Source organism: Mauremys reevesii, linkage group 21, assembly GCF_016161935.1.
Source record: "Mauremys reevesii isolate NIE-2019 linkage group 21, ASM1616193v1, whole genome shotgun sequence".
Taxonomy (NCBI): domain Eukaryota; kingdom Metazoa; phylum Chordata; order Testudines; family Geoemydidae; genus Mauremys; species Mauremys reevesii.
In genome coordinates, this window is record NC_052643.1 from 22,798,028 (window position 1) to 22,824,143 (window position 26,116).

General features: G+C 58.7%; 1 protein-coding gene across 3 annotated transcripts in view; it reads right to left on the minus strand.

Annotated features, from left to right (window-relative positions):
- The window catches only part of LOC120387851 (RAP1 GTPase activating protein), a 186,651-nt gene that overhangs the window by 53,465 nt on the left and 107,070 nt on the right, over positions 1–26,116 (minus strand). For all 3 annotated transcript variants that reach the window (XM_039509121.1, XM_039509119.1, XM_039509122.1), the window contains exons 4-10: positions 14,943–14,978; positions 13,397–13,444; positions 12,080–12,118; positions 10,202–10,387; positions 7,244–7,347; positions 7,018–7,096; positions 1,509–1,562 (exon numbers count right to left, since the gene is read on the minus strand). In XM_039509121.1, the coding sequence (XP_039365055.1) occupies positions 1,509–1,562; positions 7,018–7,096; positions 7,244–7,347; positions 10,202–10,387; positions 12,080–12,118; positions 13,397–13,444; positions 14,943–14,978 (546 nt within the window). The remainder of the gene's footprint in view (positions 1–1,508; positions 1,563–7,017; positions 7,097–7,243; positions 7,348–10,201; positions 10,388–12,079; positions 12,119–13,396; positions 13,445–14,942; positions 14,979–26,116) is intronic.

Here is a 26,116-nt window from a genome sequence, read left to right on the forward strand (position 1 = left end):
AGCCGCCCCTGCTCCCAGGGCGGTAGGTGTGGGATGTGAGGCATGGGGCAGTACAGAATCTGGATTTTTGGGTGGAGGAGGGTGTCTCATGATTTCAACATTTCTTCCGTCCCAGAACATTTGAAATTTCCCACAAATCAATTTTCTGAAAGAAAACTCATCTGGGGCTGATCGAAGCTCTGACAAAATCTGACCCTTCCCTTCCCAGCGCCACTTCTTGCCCCATTTTATAATACACAATACTCAAAAAAATGGAAGGAAAAGTTGTTTCAAAATGGAAAACCAAAATGCTGCATTTGGAAAAGATCAAAGTGGGGCACTCCGAATGGTACCTCCCAAGCTCTGCACCCGGCAAGGACGCCCTGCGCCTGGCAGGACACGTCTGGCCCCACGCAACGCCCCTGGCCCTGCACCCAGCACTTCGTTTCCATTTGGAAAGGAAGTTACCAAGGCGAGACGATTCCGTGGAATGTTTGCTGTCTCTGAACTGGTGTTTCCAATGGAAAAACATCCCGTTAGAAAATTTCCTCCCACTGGCGGGTGGGCGAGGGGAGCCCCTGGAGCAGGAACAAGCCACACAGACAGGGTCTGGGCTGGCTCTACCAGGCTTTTCCCATCGCTGATATCTAGGACTCTGGTTCTTGTCTCCACCTGGTGCAAGCCCAGGCCCCTCGCACAGCTCTGTGCGAATTCCTAGCACTGCGACCAGGAAGCCCTGGGGGCTGGGGACCCGTGGAGCAGAGGGCGACGGGTGCAGCAGGGACCTGAGCTCTTTTCCAACTCCAGCCCTTTGTGCCTTCATTCACATGTAGTTACCCACAATGCTCTTCTGCCTGTCAGCAGACACAGGACGGAGCCAGAGCTCTGGGACATTTGGGGGGCATGTGTCTGGGAGTCACCCAGGGATGCCCCTCTTTCCTGTGCTGTCTGGTGTCCCCCTCCCCGCCTCAGTGGACTGCAGATATGTGCTGTGGGAGGGATGGACTCTCCCAAGTCCAGGGCTTCCTCTGACCCACCCCAGGGGTGGGAGCTTTGCCATGGAGCAGCCGGACCCCAGCCCAGCCCAGGACAGAATGCTCTGCCCTCAGCACTGGCGTCAGGGGGCAGGAGCCAGCCCTGTTATAAACCCAGCCAGTGAGGTAAGCCCCTAGGATGGGGGCGCCTCTCCTGCAAGGAGGAAGCTCCTCCAAACCCCTGGGTGGAGCTCTATGCTGGGCCGGGAGCACCCTGAGAAAGGCTCCCTGGGGGGGAGGGGGGCTTGGCACTGCTGCTTCTGACCACGGGCAAACCTGGCAAAGGAGCCAGCCAGGCCTGGGGCTAAAGCTGGACTAAGTTCTGACTGGCTGTGGAATGCCCAGCCTGGTACCTGCTGCAGGCCAGGGGTCCCTGCTGGGACCCCTGGGGGAGCCCCCGTGGTGGAGAGGCAGGCTGGGTGTACATGGGCGTGTGGGAGCTGTCAGAAAGCACAGGCTGGCTTCCGTCCCCCAGGCACGTTGCCTCCAGCCTACCTTTGGGTACAACACGGGATAGAACCGATCCACGTTCACGTCCTCGCACGCCAGCTGAAACACAGATGAGAGAGTGAGAACGTGCATGTCATGGAGTGTGGGGGAGTCTGGGCCCTGCATCCCCACTTCCTGCGATTCACCGGGACTCTCAGCCAGCCAGTAAAACAGAAGGTTTATTAGATGACAGGAGCACAGTCCCAAGCTGGGCTTGTAGGTACAACCAGGACCCCCCACTCAGGTCCCTCGAGGGGGGGGCAGGGAGCTTAGACCCCAGCCTTGGGGTTCCCTCCGGTCCCCCAGACCCTCTAAATTGAAAACCCCCCCTCCAGCCTCTCACCCAGCCTTCCCCCAGCTCCTTCTCCAGCCTTTGTCCAGGTTCCCAGGCGTGGCCGCAACCCCCGTCTTGGCTCAGCTTACAGGCTCAGCTCAACCAGGTTGCTCTTAAGGCGCTTCTTATACATTTTCCCATTGGCCGCTCACAGGCCTGGGTGCTCTCAGGTCCCCACAGTTACCAGGAGGAACTCCTAGTGTGCCAGCCCTTCTCCAGGTCACCATCTCTCTCCCAGAGTCCAACTGCAGACTCCTCCACCTGGGGACCCTGTTACTGCAACAGTCCTTCTTGCTGGCCACACACTCCCTCGTCTGTTAGTCTATAAGGTGCCACAGGATTCTTTGTTGCTTTTACAGATCCAGACTAACACGGCTACCCCTCTGATACTTGACACTCCCAGAGGTTAAGCATAGCTCATCCGCCCCCCAAAACTGCTCCTCTCTGAATCTTCAGCACACCTGGTCCTTGTCAATCCCCCTTCGTGTTACTGCTCCCCAGTCACTTACTGCAGGAAAAGTCATTCATGGGGTGCAGTACATCCCACCTCTGCCACCAGCTGTCACGGTGTGTGGGGGAGCCCGGGCCCTGCACCCCCACTTCCTGCGATTCACCGGGACTCTCAGCCAGCCGGTAACACAGAAGGTTTATTAGACAACAGGAACACAGTCCCAAACAGAGCTTGTAGGTACAACCAGGACCCCCCAGTCAGGTCCCTTGTGGGGGGAGGGCGGAAGGGAGCTTAGACCCCAGCCTTGGGATTCCCACCATTCCCTCAGACCCTCCAAACTGAAAAACCTCCTCCAGCCTCTCACCCAGCCTTCCCCCAGCTCCTCCCCCAGCCTTTGGCCAGGTTCCTGGGCAAAGGTGTCGCCCGGACACAACCCCCCTCCTGGCTCAGGTTACAGGCTCAAGTGAAGTCACCCACTGCTCTCCCATCCCCCAATGCAGACAGCCCAGTAAACTCCCCAGGTCAATCCTCCCCACTCCCTGCTCCGTCACAGTGCAGCTCAGAACCACCTGTGTGCACGTGTCGGGGGGGGGGAGGAGGGAAGCGTGTACTACTGCCCCCTGCTGGATGGGAGCAGCCAGAGCCCACGTGTTGGGATTTCAGGGTGACACTCTCTGTTCTCTCAGGCTCCCTTCGGGAGCAAGGTGGGGGGTTGTATGTGTGCCCCTGTGACAAAGTGGGAATGTTCTTGATATGTTTTGTGAATGCTGAGTGGGGAGTATTAACCTGGGAAGGTTGCAGGGGAGTTTGGGGCTGCCTGCATCTGTTTTACTGGCTGGCTGAGAGTCCTGGTGAATCCCAGAAAGCTGGGGGTGCAGGGCTCTGACTCCCCCACGCTCCATGACAACTGGTGCCAGCGGTGGGATCTACTGCACCCTGTGGATGGCGCTTCCTGCAGTAAGTGACTGGGGAGCAGTAAAACCAAGGGGGACTGATGGGGACCAGGCGTGCTGAAGAGTCAGCGAGGGACGGTTTCAGGGGGCAATTAAACCCTGGGAGTGTGTGACCAGCAAGAAGGACTTTTGCAGTAACAGGGTCCCCTTGGGGACTGCAGCGAGCGGTCCCAGGGGCGGAGAGGTGGTGACCTCGAGAAGGGCTGGTGCACTAGGGGTCTCCCTGGAACCCGTGGGGAGCGGCGAGCACCCCGGCCTGCGAGTGGCCAGCAGGAAGATGTTTGCTAAGCAGCGTAAGTGCGACCTGGTGGAGCTGTGCAAGCAGAGGGGGCTGCGCAGTGGGAGGCTCACCAAAGACCAGCTGATTGCCCAGCTGGAGGGGGGAGATCGGGTGAATGAACTGATCCCTGTCTCTGAGGGAAGCAGCCTGGCAGATGCAGCGCAGGCACCAGTGTCTGTCCCAGCTGGGATTGGTCAGCCAGCGGCTGAGGGCTTCCCGAGACCCTCCCGCCTATGCCTAGGGGAAGGGCGGGGAGGAGCCCAGCAAATACCGAGGGCACCATGACACCCCCGGCCAGCAGGGGATCTTCCCAGTGAAGCTTGCCAGCCAGCAGGGGATCCTCCCGGCGATGCTCGGCATCCATGGAGTGGAAGCAGCTGAAATGGCAGAGAGAGCTAAAAATGAGAGAGCTGGAGGATCACGAAAAACAGAGACTGCATGAAGAGAGACAAAGGCAGCATGAACTGGAGGAGAAAGAGAGACAGAGGCAGCATGAAGAGAGACAGAGGCAACATGAACTGGAACTGGTGAGGCTGAGGGGCGGTGAGACCCCGGCTGCGGTGAGTGAGGGGGGACCCAGGACTGCGCAGAGCTTTGATAAGTGCATCCTGGCCCCGCGTAAGGAGGGGGAGGACATGGATGACTTCCTGGATGCCTTTGAGACGGCCTGTGAGCTGCACCAGGTAGATCCCACGGACAGGCTCCAGGTTCTCACCCCCTTACTGGACCCCAAAGCCGTGGCATTGTACCGCCAGCTGGGAGAGGAGGAGAAAGGGGACTATGAACTGTTCAAGCAGGCCCTGCTGCGCGAGTTTGGGCTGACTCCTGAGATGTACCGGGAAAGGTTCCGGGGTCAGTATAAAACCCCTGAGGTCTCATATCTGCAACTGGCCGTCTGCATAGAGGGATACGCCAGCAAGTGGGCAGATGGGGCCCAGATGAAGGGGGACCTGGTTAAACTGATCGTACTAGAGCAGCTGTATGAGCGGTGCCCATCCGGCCTGAGGCTGTGGTTGAGGGACCAAAAGCCAGAGAACCCGTGACATGCAGGGCGGCTGGCCGATGAGTTTGTGAAGAGCCGGTCGGGGGGTGGCAGGGAGGAGTCTCAAAGGAACAGACCCGCCATGATGCAGGAAGAGAGTGATCCTGGGACCTCCCATAGGGGAAACATGGAGAATCTCCTCCCAAGGGGAACATCTGGTGTCAGGGCCAACCGACCGGCTTGAGGGGACCAATGAGACATGGGCTGCTATTACTGTGGCCAGAAAGGCCATATATGGACCCAGTGCCCCAGGCTCAGGGACAGACTGAGCAGACCAAACCTACAGAGGGTTAACTGGGTAGAGACCCAGCCAGACGGTGGGCAGGCTTCCCAGGCAAGGGGGGCTGGCAGCTTATCAACTGCTCAGGAGGGAGGAGGGCCCCAGGCCAACTTCTCTGCAGAGCTGGATGCTCCGGACACCAGGTTCTCCGTTTACAGGGTGGGCGCGGGGCTGTCCCTGCGGAGCGAGTGCCTTGTTCCCCTGGAGGTGGATGGGAGGAAAGTCTCTGGATACTGGGACACGGGCGCTGAGGTGACGCTGGCCCGGCCCGAGGTGGTAGCTCCAGATGAGGTAATGCCCAACACCTATCTGATCCTGACAGGGGTGGGCAAGACTCCATTCAAGGTGCCCGTGGCGAGGGTACACTTGAAATGGGGGGACAAGGAGGGCCCCAAGGAAGTGGGGGTGCACCACCATTTGCCCACTGAGGTGTTAATGGGGGGGGGACATGGAGAACTGCCCTGGTTGTGACCCGTAACCAGAGCCTGCAAGGGACACTGCACCTTGACCTCGGGGAGGGTACCTTGCCCGAGGCGCAGGACCCTAACCTGGTGGGGAGGGAACACCCAGGGACACAGCTCAAGGAGGCTGCGGCTTTGGACCCAGCCGGCGAGAAAGAGCAGGTCCCCATCTCTGTCCCAGCTGCTGAGTTCCAGGACGAGTTGCAGAAAGATCCCTCCTTGCGGAAGATAAGGGACCTGGCCGACCTCAGTGTGGTACAGACCATGGTGGGAGGTTGCCAGAAAAGGTTCCTGTGGGAGAAGGGGTTCCTGTACCGAGAATGGGCTTCCCCAGGGGAAATGAAGTCATGGGGAATCAGGAGGCAGCTGGTGGTACCCCAGAAGTATCACCACGAGCTGCTGTGCCGAGCCCATGACATCCCTTTCTCAGGGCACCAGGGAATCTGGCGTTCCCAGCAGAGGCTGCTACGGAACTTTTACTGGCCTGGGGTCTTTATTACTGTCCGACAGTACTGCTGATCCTATGACCCCTGCCAGAGGGTGAGGAAGGAAAAACAGCTTTAGGACCCTTGCCCAGCATAGAGGAGCCTTTCCAGAGGGTGGCCAAGGTAAAAAGGGGGGCTCTTAACCAAGAGAGCCCAAATCACAGCCCTCCAGACTGGAACGCTGGGAAAAGACCCCATCCCAGTTTGAACCCCGGGGTATTGGGGTGGAAAAGGCACGGGCCGCATTAGCCTTCCCACATGCGGACTACGAGTGCCCTCAAGCACACCCGACCTAAGGGGGGGGCGGGAAACTGGAAGGGCCTGGTGTAATTCTCCCCCAGGAAGGGGGGGATGCTGGGGTGTCCATGAGAACGTGGGTTTGTTCGAACTTCAGTCACTGGCTGAAGTGACCCTGCTCAGTTCGGTCTCAAAGAGGGGAGAGATGTGACGAAGTGGGAATGTTCTTGCTGTGTTATGTGAATGCTGAGTGAGGAGTATTGAGCTGGGAAGGTTGCAGGGGAGTTTTGCTGGGACTGCCTGCACTGGGGAAGGGAGGATACCTGAGCATGTAACCTAAGAACCCAGGAAGGGGGCTGGAGGTCGGCCAGGTGACACCTCTGCCCGGGAAACTGGACAAAGGACACAAAGGCTGGGGGAGGAGCTGGGGGGAGGCTGAGTGAGAGGCTGGAGGGAGTTTCAGTTTGGAGCTGGCTGGGAAAGAGAGGGGCGACCCGACCAACAGGGCTGTGGCCTCCCTGGGGCCCCCAGATGGACCTAACTAAAGGGGGTCCTGTTGTTTGTACCAGCAAGACCTGTTTTGGACTGTGTCCGTTGTCTAAATAAACCTCCTGTTTTACTGGCTGGCTGAGAGTCACGGTGAATCCCAGAAAGCCGGGGGTGCAGGGCTCTGACTCCCCCACACTCCGTGACAGCCCCAGCCCAGCCCCTGCCCCCCACCAGGCTATCAACCTCAGCGCCCTGAGAGAGAATGGGCCGTACAGCCACAGTGCCTCGGCCTGCCGGCCACGGTCACCAGGCAGGCTGCAGATAAATGGACCCCTGCTGAAGCCAGGAATGGCCCCAGCCATAGGGCACTAACTGGCCCCCACGGCCCGGCGCTCTCCTCAGCCCTGAGGCAGGGAAACAGGGCCTGGCCTGCACAAGGGCTGAGTGAGATCAGGGTAGAGGCTCAGCCCATGGAGCTGGAAGGGCCCCACCGAGGTACCTGCCTTGGCCATCTGCACGATGTTGGGGAACTCGGTCAGGCAGGAGATGGGGATGACATCGTGGTAGGTTCGGCACTTGGTCCTGCAATAAGAGACGAGGGTGTCACAGGACCTGGCTGGGCCCCCCAAGAGCCTTGGCGCCTGGCCCCTGCAGTGAAGGGGGGGAGGCACTATCCAGGCCCCTGTGGCTCAGGCATTGCCCCAGGGACACAGAGGGCCCCGCACTCACCTGAGCAGCAGCCGCAGGTGCTCCTGGTCACCAATGACATCATACTTGAGGGAGAAGACGAGGTGGCCCAGTGCTGTGTCCAGGGAGTAGTAATTAAAGTGCTCCTGGGGAAAAACAGATGAGCCACTGAGAGACCTGAGCTCAGCCTCCCAGCAGGGGTGGGCATAGCTCTTTGGTCCCGTCTCTGGTGGGGGGACAGAGTTGCTGCCCTCTGGGGTAACGGCTGCCCTCCTAGGCTCACACGACAGCCTGATTCCCGTGAGCGGGAGCTAAGGATTTCTGCCCCTTGGGCCCCAGCGCTGGGCAGGATGGGGTGCCCCCCACAGGGCCTGGGGCACCTCCAGGCGACAGAGGGAGGGAGGGGCAGTTTTCTGGCTAGGGCCTGGCACAGCCTGGCAGGTGAGGGCCAGCTGGTGACCAAGGAAGTGTGTGGGGGGGGGCGGTTAGGCTCAGGCAGCAGGTCAGACACCTGCCACCATGCGCGGGAGGGCAGGGGGCTGCAAGTGGCTGACGGGTCCCATGTCGGCTACTCCAGCTCATGAGCATCTTGTAAGAGGCACACATCCCTTCCACGCCCCGGCATGCTGAGCACTGCCCCCCACAGGCTGCTGGGCCAGGCTGGCATGTCCTGCAGAGACCCTGCTTGGGACTCGGAGCAGGACCCCATGACCTGGAGATGTCCCACAGGGTCTGTCAACACCTCATGCCCCTCCACGGCCTGCTGCAGGGTCAGGGGTCAACAGAGCCAGGGACCCGACAAGCCCCAGAGACCAGTGGGCAGCACAGGTAGGGGATGCACCTGGGGAACCCCAGGCAGTCTAGGCTGCTGCTCCCACTTCCCCCCCAGCTGCAGGTGAACTTGGCCAAGAAGCCATTCCCAGCTGCCAATGGGGCACCCTTCATGCCACAGCTCCCTCCACTACTGGCTGCATGAACCAGGGCAGGCCGGGACCTGGAGGTGCCCTCCAGGGGGGCTCAGACGCTCTAACACAGCGGCACCACAGGCCTTTCCCAAGTGCCCCCAGCCCCAAGCGAGGGGCACCCAGAGCAGCTGCGTTGTGGGATCCACCCCATAGCACAAACTGCCCCCTCTGTGATCGCGACGCAATGGGTCAGCCTGGCCCATGGGGAGACGGAAGGGCCGACACACAGGGCGCAAACCCCAGAGCGGTAGGTTTCCCACACTGGCAGAGCTTGGGCTGCCAATCCCATGCCTGGATTTGAGCACCATCCCTGGGACCATTCCAGAGGGATTAACCATGGGTAGCCCTGACTCACGCCAAGCGACTGGGGACATGCAGTAAAGCACTGCTGGGTGCCTCACACCCTTTCCCCAGAACATGTCTCCCCACCAAGACACCAGCGCTGCCCAAAGCACTGTGACGCAGCCAGCACCGCGCTCCAGCGTGCCGCAATCCCCAGAGTGCTGCCAGGGTGGGGAGGAGCTGAGTCCAGGGAGTGTTTCAACCCCCACGGGGCGGATACAGCCGGAGCTGTACGGCAGGTAAACAAGGCCCCAGCACAATGCTCTGCTGGAACAGCAGGAGCAGAAGGGATGCAGCAATGCAATCAGGGGGCGTGCTCTCGCCATTGGAGGAGGGTGCAGGGTTGATTCATGCGAGCATGGCTCAGAGCCACGGAAGAGACGGGCTGTGTGCAGGTGCCAGGAAATTAATCCCAGCAGCAAGGGGTGCAGAAAAGCAACAGGTTGTAAGTACTCCAGCAAACAGCGTGAGAACCTTGGGCAAACAGAGCCGGGACTGCAGCCCATACCCTGACGGAGAGCCCAGGGGCCCCAGGCTCCCGCATGGGCTTCCCCAGGCTTAGGCCTGTTTGACTGAGGACAGCAGAGGAGTGCTGCTATTCTAGCCATGCAGCTTTTTCTCAGCAACTAGCAGCACGAGCAGGATCCTGTGATCCGGCCTGCGGGGGCTAGAGACGGTGCCAACCTCACCCGCCCTCAGGTATCCCAGTTCTGTGCATGTGGGGGGGAGGGAGAGGCCTGAAGCCAGCTTTGAACTCCCCTTTTTGGTGACCTGCCCAGCCCTTGGAGTGGGGTAGAGGGACCCTGGGAAACAGCCAACTGCTGTAGAGCAGCAAATGCCGACCATGCTCCCAATCCACCCCCTATGCCAGGGCTGGGAGCTTGGCTGGCACCAGCTCCGTACTGCTCAGGGAGGCCCCCGCACAGGGTGGCTTTTCAGGAAGTCTTTTCTGCTCCCTTAAAGGCCCCTTTACGCCCCCAGAGCATCTTAAAGGGGCCTCAGCACAATGACTAACCAGACCCCTAAACTGGATCCAAACACTAGCAGTATCCACTCCACCCCCTGAGCCCCGTGAAACTGGCTAGTCCCCAGCTGCATGTCACCTGGGAGCTGGTGAACTGCGGGAGCCGCTGGGGAGCTCTGGGCCTGGGAGGTGGGGCAGGGAGCTGGGCAAGGCAGGGCTCTTGGGGGATCTGAAATCAGACTGTGGTTTGTGTGTTAAAGAGCCCTGACAGTGGGACATCCCGGGCGCCCCCGATGGCGAGATGTCCCAGGTCACCATTGCCTTCCCCAAGCCCCTCTCTGCAGACAGGAGTCAACTTCTTTTCCTTGTTCGATTCCCACAAATCCAGTCCCCCCGTCCTGTTCCCACAGGAAATTTGCTACATGGCTTCCTTGGGGGGCCCGATGGGGCTCGGCTGGGTTGTTCCAGGGACAGAGAGCACATGAGTTAGCCCCAGCATGGGCTGTCCCCAGCCTGCAAATGAAACAGAGACCCAGTATGAGCCTGCTCCAACGTCCATTGAAAGCAGGGGGAGTCTGAGTCCCACAAGCACCTGGAGCCAAGGAAACCGGTCTGGGCGGGGAATCACCAGCAAAGGGCTGGAGAACAGCCAGTCTGCGCTAAAGGCAGCGCCTGGATCATCCTCCCGCTGGGCTGGGGCGGGGGCGTGAGTGGAGAAGGGATGCCTACCTTGCCCAGGAAATGCTTCCTGTAGATCCTGGCCATGTGGTTACATTCCAGTTTCCCCTTGGAGGTTGGAGACGGGAGCGACTCGGTTTCAGGGGTGCCGGTCAGCTCATGGTTGGTGCCTTCGATCCAGTAGCCCCCGAACTGTGGAAGCAGGATGAGGGGGAACGGCCCCTCGCGCCCCAGCACCTGAAGAGAGAGGGAAGCCCAGGAAACTGCACTGAGGAACGCTGACCGGCTTCCCAGAGCAGCGCCGCAATCCCGGTATGGCGACCCACAGCCCTGTGGAGCATGCACCTAGGGTTTCTACAATGCCACTCTTCCGAAGGAGCCCAAGGGCCTTCGCAAACCAAGTGTTCGCCTCGTCAGCCCTGGGGGCCCGAGGCAGCAGCCAAGGGCACGGTGGAGGAATGGGAAGCCGAGAGGGCACTGAGGGAGTCAGGACAGTGCTCACTGTCTGGAACCAGGCCCATAGGGAGCACAGGCTCAGCACTGACACAACGGGGTGAGGGAACATCTTTCATTGGGCCAGATCCTGCACTCTGAGGTGATGAAAGGTCTCCCCTCCCCCGTGGCTCTCTAATATCCAGGGACCAACACTGCAAACTGCGGAGGGGCTTGGTTTTACATCCAAAAGGCAGCGCTGCCAGGAGCACAGCACCCCGCAGCGCCATGCTGGGCCAGTCAGGGAGAAGAGCACCCAGTGCTAGCTAATCACCACCACTCCCTGCTCACCCATCCACAGCCTGGCCAGGCCAGATGCTGCATAGCTTAGGAGATCTGCTAGGATCCTAGCCCAGCCCCACACAGCTGGGGACAGACACTGTGCTGGCTCACCAGGAGGCTTCCAAAAGAGGGGTGCACCAAATCCTCTTACCTCATAACTTGCCTTGGAGCAAGATAGTAGGGACTAGTGCTTAGCGCACTGGCCTGGGCCTCAGAAGACTTAGGTCTGTTCCCAGCTCTGCCCCTGGCCTGTGGAGTGACCTTGGCAAGTCCCTGCCCCCTCCATGCCTCAGTTTCCCTATCTGTAAAAGGGGGCTGTAAAGCACCTGAAGAACTCTGGAGCTGCAGCTTGTTCTCAGAGCGACCTGACACGTAGCAGCGCCCTAGGAAACCAGCCAGCGTAGGGCCTGGGATGTCTGTGCAGGAACTGGCTGCTGGGGAGGCAGCTGAATTTCAACAGGAGGCGCTTCCCTCTTGGTTTCTATTGAAGCAATGCCCCAGCCTGCTGCTGGAGGGATGGACGCCTCTGCCAGTTGCTAAGGCAGGGCAGGCAGGCTAATGGTTGTTAAAGACCCTGAAGCCCTTTCCCTACACGTTGGAGCCTTGGCCTCAGTACCCACGTCCATCCTTTCCACTCCAACCCCCCCACCCCCCGGTGCTACATGCCCGCCGAGATCCCTGGGGAGCTGGGGGATTTACCAGCACCCCCTGGGGGTTGGCGCCATCCCTACGAGTGCCCAGAGTGTACCCTGTGATCTGGCAGGGCCGGCCAACCGCTGCAAGACTCAGGTGCTGGCCTGGCGGGGCAAAGGGAAGATCAGCAAGTGGTTGGGACACAGCAGAACAGCCCGCCCCTCCCTGCTTGTCCCCTGCACTCCCTACCCCTGCCCGCCTGTTCATCCCATTCACTCTGTGCCTTCCCAGGGACTCCCATCCTAGGCTGGCCACTGCCCTCCTCTAGACCTGCCCTGCTGCAATGCCAGACGCTGGGGGCTGGGCAGAGCGGGCCCCACCCTGCCTTTGTCACACGTCTCCTTAGACTGAAAGCTCCTTGGGGCAGAGACCAGCCCTGGGGTCTGTGCAGCACCCAGACCGGGCTCTGGTCTCCACAGCAAGGTAAATATGACCCAGGCAGAGCATGGGCACCTTCATTACCTCATGGACGCTGGGATACGGGATATAATCCTCTTCGGTCTGAAAAAGACAAACATAGCAGAGGATCATCGACTGAGAGAGTCCACCTTGTGTGAGAGCCAGGCCTGCTGCTGCCCACCCTGGGCCCCGCCCCGCCCAGCCAGGCCTGCCCTTCCTTCCTTCAAGGACCTGCCAGACAGAGAAGAGGCTTATCCTTAAAGCCCAGCATGCACATCTCCTCTGGGGGATGTTGCTCAGAGAGCAGAGCACTTTGGGGTGCGCACTGGTAGTGGAAGCTGTAGTGTAGGCAGGTCACTACCACCAGGGGAGCTGCACTGGTGCACAATAATGGGACGCCTCATTGTAGAAAGTGGTGCTGCACAAGGGGCCTGGGAGGCACTCGAAAGCGGAGCAAATATCTGTGATGGGGCAGGCGGGACCCACCAGACACCAGCCTCCTGCAAAGGTGATCGAGGAACAAAGCCAGACAGGTGACTGGTGACCCACAGGACCTCATTAAAGGCTGAACATTCAGATCAGCAGTGACACTGATGAGTGCCGTTGTGGGTAGCATGTGGTCAGGCCAATGAACTGTGCCGGCCCGCTGCGCATCCCGAGGTGCTTATTGTTTCCCCTTGCTCTGTCAATCAGCTGTCCCTTCTCCTGCCAACAGCCTGGCAGGGACGTCTCCACGGCCACTGGGCTCCCGCACAGCTGCTGAAGACAGGGTGAACACGCTACAGTCAGCCCCCCGGGAACAGGTGATGGCTCTCAGGGACGCCCATCCCAGCTGGAGCTGCTCTCTGCTGGCTGAAGGCATTAGCTTGTCACCTTTGGAGATCTGGGTTCAAATCCCGCCTGAGGTGACCAGGAGAATGAGTCAGATGGTCTCATCCTGCTTCCCACTTGAGCACAACAGCAAACCACGCTGCAGAACAGCTGACAGCTTCTATGTAGGAGGCTGCGGGCCAGCACTGAGGGGTGTCGGCAGAGCTGGGGTTGGGTAGGACTGGAAAAGCAAGGATGGTCGGTGTTCAAACTAAAGCGCAGTGGCAGAGCAGAGGCTGGGAACCCTGTACAGCTCCTGCTGAGCAGCCCTCAGAGCTGGGGGTCAGGGGGGCATCGATTTCTCTGCCTCTAGGCAGAGCCCCTTTGTTTGTGGGCGCTGAGCTCAATACGGAGAGCAAGGGGGGCCAGAGCCACCTGCAGCCGGGCGGTGCAAAGCACAGGCCCCCCCGACACTGCAGAGGGCATCCCAGCAGGAGTGGGTAACCCCAAATGTGCTGGGGGAGGGAGTGCCAATGCCCCTGCCCCCATGCAGCATCCTCTGGGGCCTACCTTGAGAGGGGGTGGGAAGGAGCATCGCTGTTCATCCATTCTGCTTCCCTGTGAGAGACAACAAGGAAGAGAGAGTCAGTGGGTGGCCCCGAGCACAGGCCCTGGCACCAGAGTGCGTGTTTGCTCTGCGGGTGGGGGCTGCTTCCTGCTTGGCACAGATCTGCAGGCAGCTGTGGGTCACAGTCCCTGCTCTGTATCCTCCTCTGAGTCGATGGCTGTGGGAGGGACTTGGGGGTTGTGTCCACCTGTGGCAGTGCCTGGCAGGATCTCTGCAAGCGTGTCCATGTACTCTCAGCTGGGGGTGGGGCGCTGGTTGTCACTGTGGCTGCGCAGTCTCTGTCTCGTCGTGTGTCTGTGCAGTGCATCAGGACAGGGACAAGCCCCAGGAAGCCCTTCAGCTCTGCTCACTTGGAGAGCTTGGCTTCGCATGCTGCACCGGCTGGGCAGCTCCTGCAGATGCCTCTGCTCGGCGACTTAGCCACTGCCAGCAGCCTGCTTAGACATGCCAGTCCCATGAGGGGATGACGGAGCAGCTTCATCCTCCGTCCCAGGTCAGGGTCCACAGAGAGACCCCCTCCCGAGGGGAGCCCAGTGCAAAGGGCCTTTCTGGAAAGCACCTAGGGGTTTGCAGGGCCCCCATCTCCCTGGCTCTGCTCAACCTGCAGCATCAGAGGCAGGGGCGGCTCTAGAAATTAGGCTGCCCCAGGCAGCGCGGTGTGCTGCGCCGCCCTTCCTCGGTCCCGCGGCGGGTCCCCTCTTCCCGCGGCTCCGGTTGAGCTCCCGCGGCAGGTCCACCGGAGCCCCGGGAGGAGCGGACCTGCCGCAGGCATGACTGCGGGAGCTCCACCGGAGCCGCGGGAACAGCGAACCTCCCGCGGGCTCCGCTTGAGCTGCCGCAGTCATGCCTGCGGGAGGTCCAGCCGAGCCGCGGGACGAGCCCCCCTCCGCAGTCATGCCTGCGGCAGGTCCGGTCGTCCCGCGGCTCCGGTGGACCTCCCGCAGGCATGACTGCGGCAGGTCCACCGGCCCAGCCTGCCGCCCCCTAGATTTGGCCGCCCTAGGCAACAGCTCGGTTTGCTGGTGCCTAGAGCCGCCCCTGATCAGAGGAGACCCTACTCCTGCCCGTCCCCTCCAGAAATGTATTGAATCAGCTGCAGCGAGACACTGACAAACTCAGTTAAAAGCTCTTTAGGCTCCAGCCACAGCGACAGCCTCTGCCGAATGTACCGAGTCGACACCCTGTCCAACCTCCTCCAATCTCTGAGCCTCAAGGGCTGCTCCCGCCTGGGCTCTCCCATGGGACACAGGGGCCCTGGCGGATCTCTCATCCCAGCCAGGGGAGGAGTGTGAGGGAGCTCCCTGGGCTGAGATGGGCCCAGGGCAGGGTCCTGCTGGGAATCCCTTCCCCAAACCAGCCTCCACTTCTTGGGTGGCTCCCCAGAGTCCGCCTGCCCCCCGCCCATGCCTCCTAGTGCGTAGTGCACCTTCCCTCCTTCCTTTCTTCTGCTCAGCCAGCCATGGGCCCAGCTCCAGGGAGGCGACTCACCTGCATCTTTTCGATCATCTCAAACAACTCTGACGTCTGCAAGAGAGAGAAAGCAGCCTGCATCAGGCGAAGGGCCGAGACTGCATGGGATAGCCAGGCTGCCCCCATCAACCTCAGGCAGGGCAGGCTGGGATAGGGGAGGACTTTAGGGGTAGGTCTGATGAGACTCAGAGACAGCCAGGTCCCAGCCCCTGCCCCCATCTGCCCCACCGCTGCTCTCAGTAACTGTGCTGGCCTCAGGCCTCCGCTGACACTCCCACTGCCAGGGGACTCCCTCCCCAGCTGAGTCTGATCTTGGGGCAGTCAGTGAATCCCGCTGGCTGTGTGATCCAGGGGAAACGCTCCCTGCTCGAGCCCGTCAGCCCTTGTCCCAAATGGGGTGAAAGCTGTCACACCCCTCAGCCTGCAGGGTGGGGGCAGTTCTGGCCTGTCCCAGGTGGGAATCGTCTGGCCCATTGATGGGGCTCGGGTACGATGGGCTGGATTTCCCAAGACACTACATGGAGAGCCCCACTGTGCCCTGCCCTTTGGGGACCAGCACAGGGTGGGGGCAGGGGGAGCTTGCTCACCAGAGGACAGAGCTGCTAGATGGGCGACCCCCCCCGACACTTACTGAGATACCCGTGTGCAGGGTTAGCCCCCCAACAGATACGTAGCTACAAACATACACTCACCTGTGTTGAGATACAGCCGTGTACACAGGCACAGGGCCAAACACACACATGCACCCGTATAGGAATCCACACACACAAGGAGAGACACACACACACACACACACAACCTCCCCTCCCCCCATAAACACCCTTGTGCACCCAGACATGCTCTTGAACAGAGCCACACCTGCCAACATGCATGTGCACACAGACACCCACCTCACACACCCACATGCAAACTACAGCCACATTGCACACACCCCTACGTGCACCCCCAAGAACTCACTCACATGTGCTCCTGGACACACAGTACGGGCCCCTGCTCACCCCTAGGCTAGGCGTGCAGGGTTAACCACTTTCCCTTCTAACACAAGCAATCATGCTTAATTACTTGTCAGAGCTCCCTGAGCGCTCAGCAGCTCCCAGCTGGAGTGGGCGGAAGGGCTGGAACACAGAGTCCTGAACTTCACATGAAACAGCTAGACGGAAGCAGCCCTGCCTGGTTCGGGGGCTCCTCCCACCCACCCGATCCCCGTCCAGGCCAGCTCTTCTCACTGCCTCCCCCGCATCCCAGCCCCATTCACCCACTTTGGCGTGCGTCCCCTCCTGCCCTTCTGTCGCCCCAGCCTGCAGACCTGCCACAGCATGCTTCTCTGGGCCCGTGGTCAAGGGTCGGGGTCACTGTCAGGCACCACCCGAGCAAACCCAGCCAGGACGGGCGGATGCTGCTGGAGGCCCCAGGGTCCCCGATGCTCATGCCACTGCGTGCCCGAGACGCTGCTCTTGAGCCAGACTCACGTTCCAGCCGCACTCGGCTGAGTCGCTCCTGTGCAGCCCTGGCGCACCAGAGGAGAAGGGCTGCAGCCGAGCCATCCTGATGGGCTGGGGCTCTCCTGGGGCACTTCCCCACGCACCACACAAGCTCTTGTGGAGCAGCCAGCCCCAGCCCCCGCCCCCTCAGCCCCGGGATACCAGGAGGCATGGAGGTGAGCGGTGGCTCGCCCGGTGCTGGGATTCGCTGGCACTCGGCTCCATGTGTACTTTATAGGCGTGGAGCCAGGTGCAGGAGAGAGCCGTGCCAAGGGGCAGGTCTCTCTGCTCCAGCCTGCCCCAGGGTGTGCAGAGGAGCCAGGGAGTTGGTTTCAGATCACCTGGATGGCCAGGGGTCTCCACCACAACGTACCCCAGCAGCTGGGTGTGTGAAAGACTCAGGCTGCTCCCACCTGCTCCCAGGCCTGCACTGTAACAGACAGCAGCTCAGCTCAGCCCATGCCCTGCAGCCTCAGTTATGGGGGAGGGGACAACTTTCTCAGCAGTACTGCTCAGAGGTCATGTGAATGGCAGACCAAGGCTGTTTCACACACAGCCCTCGGCACGGGGCAGCAGCACCCACTAGGCCAGTGGTTTTCAGACTGCAGGCTGTGACCAGTACTGGGTCATGGAATGTCAGCTCTGGTCAGCCCCGCCGGCCGGGCCGGTCCAAGTCCCATCGGCAGTGCTGTCCAGCTAGGGCAGGCGAGTCCCTACCTGTCCTGACACCGCGCTGTGCCCCGGAAGTGGCCAGCAGCAGTAGGTGGCGGGGGGGGGGGGCACGGGGCTCTGCACGCTGCCCCTGCCCTGAGAACCGCCCAATGGGAGCTGGTGGGGGGCAGTGCCTGTGGGTGAGAGCCACGTGCGTGCCTCTGCCTAGGAGCCAGACCTGCTACTGGCCACTTCTGGGGTGCAGCGTGGTCCGTGGTGCTAGGACAGGCAGGGAGCCTGCCTTTGCACCCCCACTGCGCCACTGAGCGGGAGCCATGTCCCAACCTTGCACCCCAATCCCCTGCCCCAGCCCTGAGCCCCTGTAGCCCCTTCCTGCACCTCAAACCCCTCATCCCCAGCACCACCCCAGAGCCTGCACCCCCAGTGCAGAGCCCTGACTCCCTCCCAAACCCCAACCCCCTGCCCCAGCCCAGAGCCCCCTCCCACAACGGAACCACTCACTCCCAGCCCCACCCCTGACCCAGCCCTGAGCTCCTCCTACACTCCAAACCTCTCATCCTCAGCTCCGCTGGGTCGCGGGCATCAACAATTTTCTTCAGAAAAGAAGTTTGAAAACCACTGCACTAGGCCGGCCAGCCACCAGCGCTCCCCTACCCTGTCCAGCCCCACTGATCCAGAGCCAACTCCCCTCCCCCAAGAGTTAGGCTGCTTTAGTGCCCCTGCCAGAGTCTTGGAGCCCAGAGTTGTCATCTCAGCTCTCTGTTGACATGGGTGACACACAGCCTTCCATGCCTCAGTTTCCCCTCTCAGATAAAGGGACCAATCCCCCTTCACAAAGGGTTGACTAGGTAGAGACCCAGCCGGACGAGGGGCAGCTTATCAAATGCTCAGGAGGGAGGAGGGCCCCAAGCCAGCTCCTCTGGGGGGCTGGATGCTCCAGACTCCAGTTTCTCGGTTTACAAGGTGGGCGCGGGGCTGTCCCTGCGGAGCGAGTGCCTTGTTCCCCTAGAGGTGGATGGGAGGAAGGTCACTGGGTACTGGGACACGGGCGCTGAGGTGACGCTGGCCCGGCCCGAGGTGGTAGCTCCAGATTGAGTGATGCCCAACACCTACCTGACCCTGATGGGGGTGGGCGGGACCCCATTCAAGGTGCCCGCGGCGAGGGTACACTTGAAATGAGGGGCCAAGGAGGGCCCCAAGGAAGTGGGGGTGCACCACCATTTGCCCACTGAGGTGTTAATGGGGAGGGGACTTGGAGGACTGGCCAGGCAACCCCCAGGGTGCCCTAGTCGTGACCCGTAGCCAGAGCCGGCAAGGGGCACTCTGCCCTGACCGCAGGGGGAGTACCTTGCCCGAGGTGCAGGACCCTACCCCAGAGGGTAGGGGGTGCCCAGGGACATGGCCCAGGGAGGCTGAGGCTTCAGACCCAGCCGGTGAGAGGGAGCCAATCGCCATCCCTTCGGCAGCTGCTGAGTTTCAGGCTGAGTTGCAGAAAGACCCCTCCTTGCAGAAGCTAAGGGACCTGGCCGAACTCAGTGCAGTACAGACCATGGGGAGAGGTTGCCAGGAGAGGTTCCTGTGGGAGAAGGGGTTCCTATACCAAGAATGGGCTCCCCCAGGGAAAATGGAGTCATGGGGGATCCGGAGGCAGCTGGTGGTCCCCCAGAAGTTTCGCCACAGGCTACTGTACCTGGCCTATGACATCTCTCTTGCAGGGCACCAGGGAATCCGGCGCACCAGGCAGAGGCTGCTACAGAACTTTTACTGGCCTGGGGTCTTTACTACGGTCCAACAGTATTGCCACTCCTGTGACCCCTGCCAGAGAGTGGGGAAGACCCAGGACAAGGGGAAAGCAGCTTTGAGACCTTTGCCCATCATAGAGGAACCTTTCCAGAAGGTGGCCATGGACATAGTGGGACCTCTCAGTAAGACGACGCGGTCGGGGAAGAAATACATTCTGGTGGTGGTTTCAGAGTAGTAGCCGTGTTAGTTTGTATCCGCAAAAAGGTGAGAAGTGACTAAGAAGTGAGCTGTAGCCCACAAAAGCTTCTGCTGAAATAAATTTGTTAGTGTCTAAGGTGCCACAAATACTCCTGTTCTTTTTTCTGGTGGTGGTGGATTTCGCCACTCGATACCCCGAGGCAGTGCCCTTAGCTTCCATTGAAACAGACACTGTGGCGGATGCACTGCTAACCATCTTCAGCCGAGTAGGGTTCCCCAAGGAAGTCTTGACAGACCAAGGGTCCAACTTCATGTCGGCCTCGCTCCGGTGCTTGTGGGAGAAGTGTGGGGTCTGGAACACCTGGGCCTCAGCTTATCACCCTCAGTCCAATGGGCTGGTGGAGAGGTTCAATGGGACGCTAAAGATGATGCTGAAAACCTTTATGAATCAGCACCCGCAGGACTGGGACAAGTACTTACCTCACCTGCTGTTCGCGTACAAGTCTCTCATGTTTAAGAAGGATGAATTCAAACAGGAACGGGTACAAAGAAGGGCCACTAGAATGATCCGAGGAATGGAAAGCCTGTCGTATGAAAGGAGACTTGAGGAGCTCGGTTTGTTTTCCTTAACCAAAAGAAGGTTGAGAGGAGATATGATTGCTCTCTTTAAATATATCAGAGGGATAAATACCAGGGAGGGAGAGGAATTATTTCAGTTCAGTGCTAATGTGGACACAAGAACAAATGGATATAAATTGGCAGTCGGGAAGTTTAGGCTTGAAATTAGACGAAGGTTTCTAACCATCAGGGGAGTGAAATTCTGGAACAGCCTACCGAGGGAAACAGTGGGGGCGAAGGACCTCTCTGGCTTTAAGATTAAGCTTGATAAGTTTATGGAGGAAATGGTTTGATAGGATAACATGATTTAGTCAATAGGTCAATAACGTGCCGCCACTGGTAATTAGTACCGAGGGTCAATGTTGGGATATTGAAAGTCTTTTTCCCGAGTGTCTGGCTGGAGAGTCTTGCCCGCATGCTCGGGGTTCAGCTGATCACCATATTTGGGGTCAGGAAGGAATTTTCCTCCAGGGTAGATTGGCAGTGGCCCTGGAGGTTTTTCGCCTTCCTCCGCAGCATGGGGCAGGGGTCGCTTGCTGGAGGATTATCTGCTACTTGAAGTCTTTAAACCAGGATTTGGGGACTGCAACAGCTGAGTCAAGGGAGAGAATTATTTCAAGAGTGGGTGGGTCAGCTTTTGTGGCCTGCATCTTGCGGGAGGTCAGACTAGATGATCATAATGGTCCCTTCTGATCTTAAGTTCTATGATTCTATGAAGTGCCCCAGGAGTCTACGGGTTTTTGCCTTTCGAACATTATACGGCAGGAGGGTGAGGGGGCCTCTAGACCCGATGAGAGACGAATGGGAGGGGAAGGCCGCTCCCGATGGAGAGTCGGTGGTGGAGTATGTCTTGACCTTCCAAGAGAGACTGGCTGAGCTCATGGGCCTGGCCAGGGAGAATCTGGCCAGAGCCCAGAGGAAGCAGAAGGTCTGGTATGACCGCACGGCGCGAGCCCGCGCCTATGCCACTGGGGATCAGGTGATGGTTCTCATCCTCATGAGGAAAAACAAACTCCAGGCTACCTGGGAAGGTCCCTTCAAGGTTGTCAAACAGCTAAATGAGGTAAACTATGTGGTGGAGCTGTCGAATTGGGCGCATCACTGCCGGGTGTACCATGTGAATATGATGAAGCCATATTATGCCAGGGGGAATGTGGTTTTGGCTGTGTGTGGACATTGGGAGGAGCAGGGAGCTGACCCTTTAGTAGATCTATTCCCTGGGACAACAGCTGGTTCCCCTCTGGAAGCAATTCCCCTCTCTGATCAGCTGACCCCGGCCCAGCAGGCTAAGATCAGAGGGGTGCTGCATCTGTACCGACAGCTGTTTTTCAACCAGCCTGGACGCACTAATTTGACTGTCCACCCGGTGGAGACCGGGTCACATCCTCCTATAAGATGCTCCCCCTTCAGAGTCACAGGTAAAACTGCCCAGGACCTGGAAAGAGAGGTCAGGGACATGCTGGCTTTGGGGGTGATCCAGCCGTCTTCCAGCCCTTGGGCCTCGCCAGTGGTGCTGGCCCCCAGAAAGGATGGATCGGTCCGGTTCTGTGTGGACTATCGAAAGCTTAATGCCATCACCGTATCTGATGCCTACCCCATGCCCAGGCCTGACGAGCTCCTAGACAAGCTGGGAGGTGCTCGGTACCTCACCACTATGGATCTTACCAAGGGCTACTGGCAAGTGCCGCTGGACGCAGATGCCAGGCTGAAATCGGCCTTTATCACCCCTCTGGGGCTCTACGAGTTTCTGACCCTGCCTTTCAGCCTCAAGCCAGTGCCTGGTGGATCAGCTGCTGAGGGGGATGGAGAGTTTTGCTGTGGCATATATTGACGACATCTGTGTCTTTAGCCAGACCTGGAAGGACCACATGTCCCAGTTTTAACAAGTGCTGGACCGACTCCGGGAGGCGGGGTTAACCGTAAAGGCTGAGAAGTGCAAGGTGGGGATGGCTGAAGTATCTTACCTGGGCCATCGGGTGGGGAGCGGCTGCCTAAAGCTGGAACCAGCCAAGGTGGAGGTGATCAGAGACTGGCCCTCTCCCCAAACCAAAAAGCAGATCCAGACCTTTATCGGGATGGCGGGGTACTATCAAAGGTTCGTGCCCCACTTTAGCACCATAGCCGCCCCCATCACTGAGCTGTGCAAGAAGGGGAAGCCAGACAAGGTGGTCTGGACCGAGCAGTGCCAGGAGGCTCTCCGGGCGCTGAAGGAGGCTCTGGTTAGTGGCCCTGTTCTGGCAAACCCAAATTTTGACAAGCCCTTTATGGTGTTCACCGACGCCTCAGACACGGGACTGGGGGCGGTGTTGATGCAGGAGGATGAAAAGGGGGAGAGACACCCCATTGTGTACCTGAGCAAGAAGTTGCTACCCCGGGAGCAGAACTACGCGGCCATCGAGAAGGAATGCCTGGCCATGGTGTGGGCCCTTAAGAAACTAGAGCCATATCTCTTTGGGCGACACTTCACCGTGTACACCGACCACTCTCCCCTGACCTGGCTGCACCAGATGAAAGGAGCCAACGCCAAGCTCCTGAGGTGGAGCCTGCTCCTGCAGGACTATGACATAGACGTGGTCCATGTGAAGGGAAGTGCCAACCTGATAGTGGACGCGCTGTCCCGGAGAGGGGGCCCTGAACTTCCCCAGGTCACTGGTCAAAGTGACCCAGCTCAGTTCAGTCTCGAAGGGGGGAGAGATGTGACGCAGTAGGGACTGTCTGCATGGGGGATGGGAGAGCAGGGGGTGACTTTAGGTGAGGGACAGGAGCTGAGCCTGTAACCTGAGCCAGGCAGGGGGGTGGGGGGAGTCGACACCTTTGCCGGGGAAGCTGGACAAGGGAAGAGAGCCTGCTGGAGAGGTTTTTAGTTTCAGTTTGGGGCTGGCTGGGAAGAGGCAGGAACCCCAAGTCTGGGGTCTAAGATCCTTGCCCCCCAGAGGGTCCTGGCTGAGGGGTCCTGGTTGTATCTACAAGCCCTGCTTGGGACTGTGTTCCTGTCGTCTAATAAACCTTCTGTTTTACTGGCTGGCTGAGAGTCACGGTGAATCGCAGGAAGTGGGGGTTGCAGGGCCTGGACTCCCCCACACTCTGTGACATTGTCCCCTCGCTGGTCCCACCTCTGTGTGGACTGGAAGCCCTGTGGGCAGGGCCTTGCTTGCTGTGGGTACAGCCCAGCAAATAGAGCCTCGGCTCTTGGCAGGGACCTCTGGGGACCCCTGCAACATAAGTCATTCCTAATACTTCGAATCAGAGGCCGCAGCTGTTTGGATTACCCTGGCAGTAGCTGTGTGCTATTAGCCTGGTGAGGGTAATTAAAGCAATTAGCAGGCTACAGGAATGAATCTCCCGCCTGTGAGTCATGCCGAGCAGAGCCAACGTGTTTCAGTGGGAAAAATGAAAGGGAAACACAGGTCCCCTGGCTAGTCTGGTGCCGCTTGTGACAGATGGAGCCAGAGAACAAAGGCACAGGAACTGCAGTGACTCAAGGGATCACATATAGCCCGTGTGCGTCATGATACCACATGTCAGAAATAGCAGCAGTTAATCTCAGCACATCCCACAGTGCTTAATACAGGTATACACAGGATTCCTTTCACCCCTCTGGGGAGGAATGCAGCAGCCACTCTCTACAAAACTGCACAACATTTTAGGACAGGCAGGGAAGAACACCACCTCCAATTAAACTGAAGGAATTTAGGTAGGAAGAATGTAGTTACTACTGCCAACTGCAGTGTGTCCCGGACACCAGCAATAATGACCCAGTTTATGTGAATAGTCCCATGGGATCTTTGATGCCAAGTGCTCTGGGCTTTGGTTCTGCAGGCACTTTAACAGGGCTGAACATAAATGTCTATATCTAGCAACAAAGAATGCTGGTCACACTTAGAGAAGCGGGGCTTGATCCTGGGCAGCAGTGACTCTGAAAACAATTTGGAGTCATGGTCAGCAGTGCCGGAACCGGGGAGGCCAGGGGGCCAGGGCCTCCCACTTTTTAACAAAAGAAACATATGTGCTCTCTGTGGGATATTTGAGTATTAATTCCTCCACCACTTTGGCCCTGGCCCCCCAACTTCTACAAAGATCCCAGCGCCCAAATGGCCATTGTCTCCCTCTCCCCTTTAAAACCTGGCTGGGAGGGAGCATGCAATGACCTCAGCTTCTCCTCAGAAGTCATGTGCTGGTCAGCAGCAAGGTCCTGCTTTGCACTGAGTCACATACTGGCAGCTGGGCCCTCACCCGTTGGCTACCAAAACTGCAGCAGAGGCTTCAGTAGGTGCTGGGGACCTGCCAGGTCTGGGAAACAGGAAGGACCTGTCACCTGAGGGCTTCAGGCTGGTCAGAAGGGAAAGTAAGGTAAGGAGGGGGCTGGGGATCTGGGAGGGTCAGGCCATTGTGGGGCAAGGGCTGGGGAGCTTGGAGGGTCAGGCCGTTGGTTGGGCGGGTCAGGCCGTTGGGGGATGGGGAGCTGAAGGGGTCAGGCCGTTGGGGGGTGAGGGCTGGAGATCTGGGAGGGTCAGGCCGTTGGGGGATGGGGATCTGAAGGGGTCAGGCCGATGGGGGCTGGGGAGCTGGAGGGGTCAGGCCATTGGGGGATGGGGATCTGAAGGGGTCAGGCTGTTGGGGGGTGAGGGCTGGAGATCGGGGAGGGTCAGGCCATTGGGGGATGGGGGATGGGGAGCTGAAGGGGTCAGGCCGATGGGGGCTGGGGAGCTGAAGGTCAGGCCATTGGGGGATGGGGAGATGGAGGGGTCAGGCCGATGGGGCCTGGGGATCTGGGAGGGTCAGGCTGTCGGTTGGGGGCTTGGCCAGCACTCTTGCAGTCCTTCCAGCATCCATGATCATGGGGGATGATCAGCTGAACATGAGCTCCCAGTGCAAGGCTGTGGCTAAAAGGGGCTAAAGCAATCCATGGATGCCTTAACAGGGGAATGGCTAGAATGACATTTTCCTCTGTGCTTGGCACTGGGGCGCCTGCTCCTGGCATCCTGGCTCCAGCCACAGCTCAAGGAGGATGCCGATAAACTGGAGGGGGATCAGCGAAGAGCCAGGGGGATGATTAAACTGGGTTAGAAAACCTGCCGTATAGAGACTGACTCACGGAGCTCCATCCATTTAGGCGAACAAAGAGAAGGCTCGGGGTTGACTTGATCCCAGCCTGTAAGTACTTACGTGGGGAACAAATATTTCCTAAGGGGCTTGTCAGTCTGGCAGCGACAGCTCTGCCCCGACCCAGTGGCAGGAAGCAGAGGTGAGACACGTTCAGACTAAGGCGAACATTTTTACCAGTGACAGTAATTAACCATTGGACCAATTCATTGGGGTCATGATGGATTCTCCATCCCTGACCATTCTCAAAGCTCTGCCCTAGGGATTACTAGGGGCAGATCTCTGGCCGGGGCTCTCCGGGGTCACACTAGATGGGCACAAGGGTCCCTCCTGGCCTTGGAAGCTATAAGCACAATGCTAATTGAAAGGGAAGAGCGCCCTCTACTGAATCATCACCTGCGTCTCCACAGCACCTCAAGTCTCCCATCCAAGTACCATAGAATCATAGAATAGAATAATAGAATCTCCGGGTTGGAAGGGACTTCAGGAGGTATCTAGTTCAACCCCCTGCTCAAAGCAGGACCAATCCCCAACTAAATCATCCCAGCCAGGGCTTTGTCAAGCTGACCTTAAAAAGCTCCATGGGAACCCATTCCAGTGCTTCACCACTCTCTGAGTGAAAAAGTTTTTCTTAATATCCAACCTAAACCTCCCCAACTGCAACTTGAGACCATTACTCCTTGTTCTGTCATCTGGTACCACTGAGAACAGTCTAGAGCAGGGGTTGGCAACCTTTCAGAAGTGGTGTGCCGAGTCTTCATTTATTCACTCTAACTTAATGTTTCGCATGCCAGTAATACGTTTTTAGAAGGGCTCTTTCTATAAGTCTATAATATATAACTAAACTATTATTGTATGTAAAGTAAATAAGGTTTTGAAAATGTTTAAGAAGCTTCATTTAAAATTAAATTAAAATGCAGAGCCCCCTGGGCCAGTGGCCAGGAACCGGGCAGTGTGAGTGCCATTAAAAATTAGCTCACATGCCGCCTTCGGCACGTGTGCCATAGGTTGCCTACCCCTGGTCTAGAGCCATCCTCTTTGGAACCCCCTTTCAGGTAGCTGAAAGCAGCTATCAAATCCCACCTCATTCTTATCTTCTGCAGACTAAACAATCCCAGTTCCCTCAGCTTCTCCTCATAAGTCATGTGCTCCAGCCCCCTAATCATTTTTGTTGCCCTCCACTGGACTCTTTCCAATTTGTCCACATCCTTCTTGTAGTGTGGGGCACAAAACTGGACATAATACTCCAGATGAGGCCTCACCAATGCTGAATAGAGGGGAATGATCACGTCCCTCAATCTGCTGGCAATGTCCCTACTTATACAACCCAAATGCCATTAGCCTTCTTGGCAACAAGGGCACACTGCTGACTAGAGT